The 12,057-nt window shown below is 41.3% G+C and overlaps 2 protein-coding genes and 1 pseudogene across 2 annotated transcripts in view; all 3 read right to left on the reverse strand.

Annotated features, from left to right (window-relative positions):
• LOC149098416 (gamma-aminobutyric acid type B receptor subunit 2-like) overlaps positions 1-12,057 on the reverse strand; it is a 202,585-nt gene that overhangs the window by 79,224 nt on the left and 111,304 nt on the right. The gene's annotated exons all lie outside the window — the stretch shown is intronic.
• LOC149098424 (uncharacterized) lies at positions 5,041-6,599 on the reverse strand (annotated as a pseudogene).
• Positions 6,878-8,702, reverse strand: LOC149098425 (uncharacterized protein F54H12.2-like). Its single transcript, XM_089278586.1, has one exon. It carries the CDS (start codon positions 8,097-8,099, stop codon positions 7,482-7,484), a length of 618 nt encoding a protein of 205 aa, XP_089134712.1. The 5' UTR covers positions 8,100-8,702; the 3' UTR covers positions 6,878-7,481.

A 12,057-nucleotide genomic window follows, 5' to 3' on the forward strand; every position in this document is an offset into this window, starting at 1 on the left:
CATTGCAATTGTGTTTTTCTTCTCCCATTTTTCCTTCTTTTACACACCGTTTTTCGTCCGTTTCCGGCGTCACGCACCGTACGGATAAATAAAAACAAATAAAAATATACTACGCTGTCGGCTCGCAGCATGACACGGGTTTTCAAGACTTATAAACCTTTTTTGGTAAAGCTAACAACAAAATGGTAAATCAACAGAACACCGGTAACTTAATAAACTTTGTGTCTGAAAAGTCTTAAGTTTTCCTTTTACCTACTTTCTTTTCCTTTTACAGATTTCTATGAACTTTCAATTTTTTTTCGTAAATTTTGCGTGACACCGGTTGTTTCCCATGTTTTGCGCGGGAAATCTGCGCGCGGCTACCAAAAAATGTACCCATCTGCGCATGCCCGACCTTTGACTGCTGTGTTACTGAGGGGACTATTGAGGGTCTTACACAAACCGCAATATTTTGTTCATTCGAAACCACGGACCGCTTTCTTTTTCTCCTAAAAACGATAGGACGATTATTATCATAACCGATCTGTTAACAGCACGGAAGAACTTCTTTACGACATGTTCGCTCAATATAATCGTAATTCTCCTCACAGACAAGAAGATCACAAATTGCCTCTAAAGAAAGAAAATTAGCGAACAAAAAGTTTGACGTCTACTGGGCTGCTCACAAACACAGAGAGCTCCGGTTGTTTGAATGACCCCCTCAAAAAAACGCAATAAATAACGAAAACCGCAAACTAAATTTATGATTTCCCGCAACCGCACGATAATTTCTTAATCGCTAACCGCCAGATAAATGTGAATGTACCCGCCAGATTATAATAGACCCTCCCTATTTTCAAGTTTGTTGGAGAAGTTATTCCAGTCCACTTGCTTTTTGTATGGCTTACAGCATCTGAGGTTTTTGTTCATTTACCCGGATACAATGATAACCTCTCTCCCGGGGGCCTTTGTCTTGAGGTGTATGGCGAAAAGAGTAAGCAGTGAAGCCACAGAAAAATATTTGCAGATGCTAGATTTATGAGAAGAGCGCTCCCTACTCAGTGCGAGGAACTCCCATGGAAAAAAGTGCTTGTTCAGTGAGAAAGAAAAACAAATTCTATTCCGACCCAAGCACCTTCGTGGTCATCACAAGCAAGTATGGCAACAGTTAAGCTGTAGATAGCCAGGAAGGAACTCCTGAAAAATGCCACATGTTAGGGAAACTGCAGCGTAATGAGAAGGAGAAAAAGATGCGTGGGCTCAGGTTGACTGAAAGGAACCAGTATTACAGGGTATCAAAGAGAGAGCAATTTTTAGTCAATATCTAGTTTTTACTCATATATTTTTGTACTGGTCCCTAAAATTAAAAGGGATGGGTGGCGGGGAGGGCGCGGAAGGAAATGTAAAGTACTCGCTATCAAAGTTTAGTGGTAAGCAATCCCCATCGTGATGTTCAGGTCACGAGCTGGACGTGGTCAAAGTGCTGTTGTTAGTTGTGTTTGTAGAATTCTACTAGTATACAGATGCAAATGCGGCAATATGATTGGTCGAGCTTCTCGTGTAATACCAGCCATTTTTACATGGCTAACTCCGTGAGCGGGTAAGATGAACTAAATCCTTCGCTGTGATTGGCTACCCGAACAGGCAAGCTGGCGCTATCCCGCCCTCTCGAGACTACATGCTGTATCCCACAGAATAAATTTCCCGAAAGCCATATAATAAATCCTTTATTAGCCATGCTTGTTCGCTCAGAATGGCTGGATATTTATACCTGGTCAATAACCCATATTTAGTAGCCAGTCAAGTGTGTTCTATTGGAAATCCGTGAATCTGGTTCTCTCATCGTTCTCTATCTAAAGAATAGATTCCATGTTGCCCTGTGTCTGTTGAATAATGGATCACAAAATATGGAAAAAACCAAAAAGTGGCACACGAGGCGATAGCCGAGTGTGTCACTGAAGTTCTTACCACATTTTGACGTCTTCTGTGATATATTAGGCACATTAAGGTGCCTCAAAACAGTGATATTTCCATGAGTCGCCAGGGCTCTAGCGCGCACTTCAGCGCGAGGCATCATGCGATCACTCGAGGATTCGTTAAGCTTCAGTAACCTGTCTGCGTTATCAGTTATTTTTAATTTCGAAAACATCCATCGTTCAGGCAATTTCAAAGGAAAACATCACTTTCGTGATCCGTTTAAACCGCTGAACTGGAACGTAAGCGAAAATTGTGGTGTTGATGTTGCGATCGATCGCGGCTGCTAACAATCTAAAAAACAGCAGGAAAAAAAACTACTCTGCGTAAGAGCTGAGGCTAACTGAATTATTTGTCTCCACTAGAACTAATCAAAACATCCCAGGACAAATGTAGCACATGAAATAAAGCTGTTCCCACAGTAAACAACCCCAAGCCAACGCGATTCAAAAGTTCTGTTCGTGAACATTAATTGTCCCAGTTATGTAACAGGTCATCTGGCATCCCGACGAAACAGGCCACGTTATTGTTGATTGCACGGTCCAGAATCACAACCAAAAACATAACCTTCTCGTGTGCACTTGCTTTTCGATGATGTCATTCGTTTTCGCCCCTGCTGCAAAAAACTAGCCCAACCTGCAAAATGTGTTTACTTTAATGACTCTTTCCTTGCCTCCCCCCCCGCCCTAACAACTTGTGGCTATATATATATGCCTGCTAACTTTTGTTTTCGTTTGTTTGTTTTTTTTTCGCTGGGTTTTAGTATACGTTGTGAAACAACGGTTACAAGGGATTTTGCGAAGGTAACAAAAATGGCACACTGAGGAAAATCATTTTTCCTCGGTTACATATTAACCGATTGACTTCTGTGCCGGCCATAACCGGCCGTGACGAGTCTTGGCCTTTCTTCCACCTCTGACGTCATCACCCTTGACCAAAATTGGCATTATCTATGCTCAACTTCTGCAGGAGGAAAAGGTCTTTATAATGATACCCAGATCAGAGTGATCGGCCCAATGGAGGCTTAGATATGCACAAAAATGCTCAAAAAGTTGAGTGGAAAACTCAGAGCAAAATTTCCTGCCCCTACACGTGGCTACTCCATGGCAAAAATTACCTGTCTCGATGATGCTTTCTCAGAATGTTTTAAACGGGAAGCAAGCTTAGTAGAAGGTCAATCACTGCAGCAAAAAGAAAACAAAAGGAGAAAAAGGAAAGGTGAAAACAAAAAAAAAAAATCGAAAGGCCGTAGGTCACTTTCTCGCCCAAAAACTCGATTTTGAACTTGATTTCTGCGCATGCCTGAGCGCAAATGTCGTAAAACGCGATGCTCGTGGAAAGAAAGACATGCTGCCATGTTGCAAATGCCTTTTTGAGTAGATTGGAGCTAATTTGCCCCATATCCAGCCTGAAAATCTCCAAAATGTCCAAAAAATGCGTTTTTGGCAAAAAGCTCCAGGAGTCAATGGTTTAATGACAAACAGAGAAACGTGATTTGCTCGTAACACCTTGGACATCAAAACACCGATGCAACTTACTACATTAAATGTCAAAGGCGCTGCATGTGATCTTTTTGATGTATCCATGGATATTAACCACGGGAAAGTTACCTCCGGAAATATTGGTCATACTCACTAAATGCAGTTTCCCGTGGTAAAAGGGTCATTAGGGACTTTAAGATATGGTACGGCTAGCCTGTAGTACGGCGGCAGATAGTAAAGATCACTTCCGGTGACGTCATGACGCGCGTACCAGTACGGCTTTCCCGCCGTAGCCTTGCTTTCTACTACGGGAAAGTGCCTGGTTTCACGTACTCTTCACTACGTGAGTATAAGCCTGCTGTTTACTTCTCATTTTAACCCTTTTTTTCAGTGTTTGAACAGCCTAGTTTGAAGATAATGTTCTCAATCATAAAAATCAGTTCTAAGATCATTGTTTCTTTGTCATTTGTACAGAAAATTTGAACGATTTCAACACCTACCGCAAGATGATCAATTCAGTCATATTAGTATCGGGCCGAACAGTCGTAGATAAGAAAGCTTCGTATGTTCTAATCTGAGCTATAAATGTTTATTACTAGTTCGTATAGTGTGATCGTTCGGGTGAGTGTAGTTCTGAAAAGAACTGTTGTTGGTGACTGACGTTTCGACAACCTGAACGGAAGTCATCTTCAGAGTCAAGTGAATAGTGTTTGTCAGTCGATGATGTTATAAGTCTGGTCCGTTGAACGTGATTGGTCAGTATAGCCATGATGGTATTGACTGAAAGACTTGTGTAAAGTTTGTCATCAGTCATTGGTGGGTTTCGATCCGTCTATTGTTAGTCAAATAGGTCGTTTTTTCGTCCGTATATTGTTAAGTCGGTCTGTTAGAAGTCCGTTTGTCGGTTTCGTTTCCGTCATGGATAAGTCGTTAGTAGTGGTATGGGCTAGTCCAGTACGAATTTGACAGGTAGTGTCATGCAAATGAAAAAGTATTGTTATGGAAAGGAGTTCTATTGTTTTCTCGAGTTTGACGTATCCATGGTAACCAGAAGCCTCGCCCCCTTTGACGTCATTAATCTCGTTTCCGTGTTGACCGAGTAAAAAGCCTGGTTTATAAGATAAACAAAGTAATCACGCAATTTTAAAGTTAACCATTAACTTTAATATCAAATGTTTCCCTAAAATTACAGGACAGAGCCGTGTGCAACTCCTTAGTGGATTGCGCTCACCTTATGAATGAAACTATTTACAAAAGTGTTTACAAATGGCACAACAGTTCAATCATGTCCACGTCCTCATTTGTTATTCTTTCATAGCCATAGGGATATGTTTTGAAGGTGTAGGGATCTATCACTCGTTTTTCGTACACAAGCTGGTACTTTTTCGTTTGAGAGACTGTGGTCAGTGAGTACTCTTTGGAGTTTCGGACGATGTGATAAGGCTTGTAAATATCAGTTTGTCGCGTTTTCTCGAGAGGGCGTTGAATTTCGTCTAAAACATTTTGCCGCAACACTTGATAATTTAACTACTTGCTACCTTCACTGTTTAAAGAGATTCCCCTCACTTTGCATTCTTCTTTTTCTTTCTTCGTGAGGTAACCATAGTTTTTCGGTCCCGCGGACGCAAATTCAGTGATGAAGTCGTCTTCTCCCAACTCGTCCTTGAAATCACCGAGAAAGTCGTCAAGGGGAGGATTGTTTTCACGAGGTAAACTGGAAAAAATAACGCTGTCGGTGTCTGTGTACTGTACTCGTTCTTGTAGCATGTCTAGAGCTGCATACAAACGAAGTCGAGCCCAACATGTCGTGAAACAAGCGATGAAAATGTTGAGGTTTGGTGAGACAGATTCGTCATTCGATTTCAGTTTATAGTGAATTTCAACGATGTCTTCAGACAATACACTCACGTAGCAAATGTCATTTGCATCACTTTCATGGAATGCACTGAACCTCATAGGATCTCCGAACTCTTTGATTTGAGTTTTGTTGGTGCGCTGGCCAAACTTCCCCCACATGGAATTTAACATCATTTTTACAGGGCTACGTTTGCCGGGATTCTTTTCAATGTTGTTGCGGTTGAGTTCGATGCCCTCTTTCGCTTTGTAGGATCTCAGATGTTCTTGTTGTTTGACGGGATCATCGCCTACATGAGCTGGCCAGCCGCTTGCCTCCTCTTTAATCTTTAACCATGTATTCACATAGTCTTTAAAGAGACCTTTCCTCGTTTCAGAAAAATGCCACACTTCGTGATTGTAAGTTATTTTGTAGCCCTTCTCAACGGCTTTGTTCAGTTCGGGGGTACACCATGTACCTGTAATTTGTCTTTCACTGTCGCTGTGACTGTAAACCCAGGACCGTTGTAGCATTGGTTTTTCCATCTCTTCTTGTACACAGGCTCTACATAGCGGGAATGTTAGTTTACCATTTTCACGCAGCGGAAGTACTGGATGAAACAGTTTTTCTGGAGGTAAGATTGTGACCTCGACAGGATACTCAGCATTCTTATTAATGAACGGATAGAGAGATGTAAAATCATAGTAATGAATCTTCTCTCCTGAGGCGATGTCAGCCAGATGATAGAGTTTGCCCATCCAATCGGTACAACTAATCTTTGTTTACCAACTGGGCGCTTTTCTTGGATCCGTTCATTAGAGATACGGTAGTGATTGAATCTTGGGAAGAACTCATCATGATGTCTCGATGAATTTGTGACATCTCATACATCCTTCGTCCTTTAAAAGGTGGCTGAGAATCCTTTGATCGTCCGAACTGCATGGATGTAAATCCAAGACCATGTATCCGAACGGACGTTCTGTCAAACGTTGAAACGTGTCTTGTAAAACTTGCCATTGGGTGGGAAATGCCTGTAACAGTAAATTTCTCATGCCTAATTGATCTCGTGGGTTCTTGAAGGCTACGACATAGTGGGCGTTTCTGGAAATACTCTTGGCATATTTCCCCGGCGGAAACACGTCTTGGCACAAGTAGAGCACGGTGACGTTCTGATGGTGAGAATGTTTGGTGAACAGATCCAACACTCGTTTATCGTTCCCTCCTTCAGCCATTAGATCGTCCAACACGAGTCATCCGCCTTTAGGAAACCACGTTTTCAGTTGATCTGTGTCGGGAATGCCTTCGTGAAACTTGACCCCCTGTTCTTTCATGGGCTGAAACCCGTCTTGCCACACTCCGTAACAATAATGTATTTGGGAGGGTGGGGTATGAGACAAATCGAGGTTGTTCAGTAAACGTTTGGTGGTAAACACAGTCTTGCCACACCCTGCGTCGTTCCATGAGTCCAAATGACCAAACGCGCATGGGCATGCTACTTTTGATACCGCATGGAAAGGAAAAATTCCACCCAACGGGGAATGGAGCTCTGATCTCTCGAGTGACAGTCGAGAATACTAACCATTGTACTACAAAATCATCACACGGAAAATGAACGTTTTCAATCGTATTTTAATGTCAAACCAACAATCATTACACTAAATATCTCACACCGCAACGAGAGGTGTCTTGGTGATGTTTCACTTTACACACTTTATCCCATTCTAACTCTTTCTCGATCAACTTCTTTAACATCTGGCCTATTTTGTGAACGTTGTCTACATAATCATGTTTCGAGAAACGCCTCAAGAACTCGTTCATGCTTTGACCTCTCGCTCTGTCTCTTAAATAGAACAAGGCGTAATCACCACAGCTTTTACTGTAAATCGATTACAGAGACTGTCCATTGTAATTGACATGTTTCCATTGACTTTTTGACCAGTCTTGCAAAGGCTGCGTTGACTTGTAAGTCTCTAAAGGTAGGGCGTAGCTGTCCATCACCTCGCACACATTCCCACTATGGGTCCAAAGCGCCAGCCAGTGTCGGCCCGGTCTATCATGTGGATCTGTGTTTACAATATACCCACGAGGTTCTTCCTTGATCGGTCGACGTGGTAATCGATCACAAGCCACCGTCCCGTAAAAGTAAGGTTTCAAAATGGCATCCGCTTTCGCCAAATGATCCAGTTGCACGTTATTCAGAGGTACTCTTTCCATTAGCGTTGGTAAATGTCGTACAACACGGCTTTGTTCTTGTCTATTTCCAAGAGTTTTTCTAACTCTCCGTACAAGATGACTGTGATATTGTTACCTGGTGCGACACCGAATTTCAGCACAATCTGTAACTCTCCTGACTGCTTGGGGTTCAACACCGGACTGTCCAAACATCCGTTGGCTGCATTGTCAAATACAAACAGTGTGCAATTCTTGCCTTGACCCCAGTCTTTGCTTCTGACCATGTTACCTTGATGTTTGCACAAACATCCTGTGGCTTGTAAGAATCGATAGTAACCTCTCAGATCTTGGGTACCGTCGTTGTGCACTAGCTCCAGGGTCTCGTAAGGGTACTCTTCTCCTCTGACCAGTTGCCTGATGTTACTCACACCAAACTTTTGAAAACATAATGGGTCATGTGCCACAGTACCATTGAAGGCTTCTGAAAGCACAAGCCCAACGATGACTCTGTTAGGAATTCTGCCTTGAAATAAATTGTTGCACTCGTATCTTTGCTGGTTCCCTTGCATGTTGAAGGTCCTGATTTCACCTCTCACGGTCGGGTAAGCCACTATGGTTCTGTTGACGTTCATTTTCGTCATCAACTCTCGTGTAATCATATCATCATCCCTGATTTGACAGGTTTTTTTTCAGGGGAGGAGATTGTTAATTGATTTGACTACCGGAGGCGCCAAACTGGCGGCCGCGCCCCTTGAACATGAGACAGAGTGAAGCTGTTACAGTCTCCCTATTTTTTCCGCCAGCCGTGCCCTCCACCACCCCTACCCACGGGCATTTTGTACTCTCCCCAGTTTCGCTCGCATCAAGAGACCAAGATGGCGGCCCGTCGAACTCAACGATCGACATCCACGATCTCACGGAAAAATAGGGGACTGTGAACAGTCTACCTTCGGCAGGTTTAAGTTAAGTTCATCGCCGTTCGCAATCAAAATGTCAGGAAACCAGTTACATTAAACGAATTGCTGGTTTTCAGTGTCACGCAATTCAAAATAGATCAAAATAAAAATCAAAACCGGTCAATAGAATAAGTCCAGAATCTGGGAAATGAAAGAAGGTAAATATGCAAAGACTCTCGCCAAAATTCTGGTCACAGCAATTTTTCTTATGCGAGATACGCGGAGAATTTTTTTACCCAGATTTATAGAGATTTGTATGGAGACGCCATGCTGGTGCCCATCCGTATGGGCACCAACATGGCGGCCGGAAACAAACAGAAACATCTGTCACTGAGTTTTGCTACAAAAGAGTTCAAGGAACCGTCTAAAACTTTAAAATAATACTTTTTCTAAGACATGAACTGTTCAGATAGCCAAGTTCCCCGAAATTAGTCACTTTTTTAAGCATCATGACAGCTCTCTAGGCCGTCATGTAAATGCCGCGTCACGCAAAAGCTTAGAAATTCAAGGGTACTGTATCACAAAACCAAGAACCCATTCGGAGCGAAAATTTGTATGAATATTAGTTTTCAGCTGCTCTTATACATCATTAAAGTAAACTCTCAAGAAGATCAATAGTTTTGTAGTTCGAATTTTAGTGACGTCATGTGAAAACCAGCTATTAAAGTCTTTTTCTTTGCCATATAATAAAAATCTTATTAACCGAGCTAAGTCGGTCTGTATGGGAGAATCTTGACCGACCTCGGTCTTGTGTACAGACTTCACTGCGTTCGGTCTGTACTCACGACCTCGGTCAAGATTCTCCCATACAGACCTCCAGCTCGGTTAATCAGAGCTAAGTAAAATCAAAAGTGAAAGTGCTTCTGAAAGGGAAAACTCACTACCCGCTTAATAAAATAGATAGACAACTTTCCACAGCTTATCTTGTTAAACTAAACTTTTGCTCAGTTCTCGATTACCAACTTTAAGGATTCGAATTTTGCTATCCCTCGAATTCAACACAACTGATGGAAAAACTGGCGAAGTCTCAATGTTGTAATATCAGTCGTGGAAAGCATGCATTCCACCGCGTTTGGCGATTATGAAGTTAACAGTCTTTTGCAAATTAATTGACACTAATCTTGATCAAACTATATGCGATAACTTCAGAGAATTCAATAACATACATTTAAAACAAGATTGACAAAATAACGTCAACATCGACGCAGACTATAAACAGTAAGTGTTGACTAATCAGATGATTAACTCCGCAAACGTGCTATAAACGTAAGGAAACCGGCAAAAAAAATGACAATTTTCCGCTAATTTTTCAAAAACATCAACTGAGCAACAAGCAGTACCTTTATCGGCCTCAGGTGAAAATTGTGCGCTCAAGAGACGATAAAACTGAATGCGTTTATGGGAATCAATGCGTCGGAATGCATTTCAAGAAATGTTGAACAAGATTGCTGCATGGAACCCACTGACCCCGCGCAACGCCTTAGAGCAGCCTGCGAAAAACTTGCGTCAACACAGGAAATTATGAACATTTTATCTGATAAATAAATGTATTCACGCAATTGTTTTGAGAGACATAGCCAAAATACAACCCAGAAAAAAGAGATCTTAAAATGAGACGGAAAAAAGTTACTTTACAATTTTCGATTTTGAAAAAGTGTCCAATATTGATGACGCAAGTAATTCAAGTGCGTGTATACAAATCTGAAAAATGTGGACTGATTTCTTTGAAATTTGATTCTGATATTTCTGGCATAATGAGCAACAGGTAGCCAGCATACGGGGAAGTTTTTGGTTGCTGGCATGGAGGATTTGGGCCTCACAGCCAGTAACAAAGTATTAATATTTCAGTTAAGGAAAGGTATCAAACGCGTGCGTTTCACTCTGGCACCAGCTTAACCTCGCAGAAAGCTAATATCACGAGTTAGCCAAGGATAACAAACCGACCCACAAACCCTGCTTTGAACAACGAAATTTCACCCTAGGTTTGAGATTTCTACAGATTAGCTCTAATCCAAGGTTAATTAAACCCTCTTTTGCACAACCGGACTGTGAAGGTTGTATATAGTCTGAAGAAGGCTATCATTTTCTCGACTCGCAGCCAAAAATCTAGACACGCAGATTGATCAGAAACCCTGAACAATACTTTAATGGTCCTGTCACTACCAGTGACGGATTTAACATCTTTGCTTGTTTACTGCAAACGTCACCTCAATACTCTTAAAACGAATATAGGTCAAATTAACCTGAATATTCTTTATATTCTCCATAATCTAAACTACTTTCGAAGTGCGCCGCACAAACATGTCTAGATAATTGCAACGGTCTGACACATCAAAACAACTCAGCATTGTTCAAACAAATTTCCGAATACTGCATGTGTTCAGTTGTGCACGTTACTATCGAAAAACTCGAAAAAAAGCTTAGAACTGGATGTTGGTATGTTTTAATTTGCAACGGACGCTCTTCTCAATGCAACTACAGAAAAGAGTCGACCCAATTCAATATGAGAGTCAAAGAAAGTTATCAAATTTTTGTGTAATTTTCTGAATTCTCGTAATTGACGGTCTTCTGCCACTTTCTTGACTTTCCTTAGCTTACTACAAAGTGCATAAGGTCTCTCTTGGAGAATGTGAAAAATCATCACGAGAAATAGATATGACATTCATTACTAAACATGGTTAAATGAGCATGCATTTCTTGGGCATTACAAATTTATACACATTTTCCAACGGGCTATATCAGTGTTACAAAAGTCCGAAATAATAGATCTCTGCTAAAGACTTGCATGTGAGCGTTTTAACCAGCCAGGCTCGATACAAGAACACAAGAACACAAGAACACAAGAACACAAGATCCACAGAATGCTTCTTTTAACAATGTATTGTAATTATGAAAAAATCAAAAGTGAAAGTGCTTCGGTTGGCGTTAAACCTTACAACCCATGCTATCCGCCTGATAAAGTAAATTGAGAACCTTCCAAATTTTCCAGTTTTCTAGCTTTGTGAATTCGAATTTTACTTCTCCTCGAATTCATGAAGACTTTTGAACAACTGGCAAAGTCTCTATAATATCAGTAATGGCAATCATTCCACAATAGACGCATTCCACAATAAGTGTTGGTCTATTAATTATGAGAAGTCACAAGTCTTTTTCAAGTTCATTGTCACTCAACTTGATCAGAGTATTAAACTGCATATGATAACCACAGAGAATTCGACAACATACATTTACAGCAAGATGATAAAGAACGCAAGCATTGAAAACAGACCGTAAACATTAGATTGTTCAATGATCAGTTGATTAACTCCTCATCTCTTAAACAAGGTATAAACATAAAGAAACCCTGCAAAAGTACAATTGCCTGTTGATTTACCTCAAAGAGACATCAACTGAGCGACATGCAGTACCTTGATTGACTTGATCGGCTCCTGGCAAAAACTCTGCCGCTAGATTAATACGATTAAACTGAATGACGCAATGTCGGTGAATTTATGGAAAGCGGAATATGCGTCGGCGTGCATTCTCAGAAACGGTTCACAGGAAATTCGAGAGAATGGAACAAACTGATCACGTAACGCCTTGGGGCATCCTATATAAAACCTAAAACTAAAGTCGCACAAGGACCAAATTGGTCCACAATCATAGTTTCCGTATCATTCAT

This window comes from Orbicella faveolata, unplaced genomic scaffold (genome assembly GCF_042242905.1).
Source record: "Orbicella faveolata isolate gen_17 unplaced genomic scaffold, um_ofav_v1 contig_46, whole genome shotgun sequence".
Taxonomy (NCBI): domain Eukaryota; kingdom Metazoa; phylum Cnidaria; class Anthozoa; order Scleractinia; family Merulinidae; genus Orbicella; species Orbicella faveolata.

Excerpts from the sequence above, each read along its gene's own strand:
- LOC149098425 (XM_089278586.1), bottom strand. The coding sequence starts at position 8,099 with ATGATTACACGAGAGTTGATGACGAAAATGAACGTCAACAGAACCATA.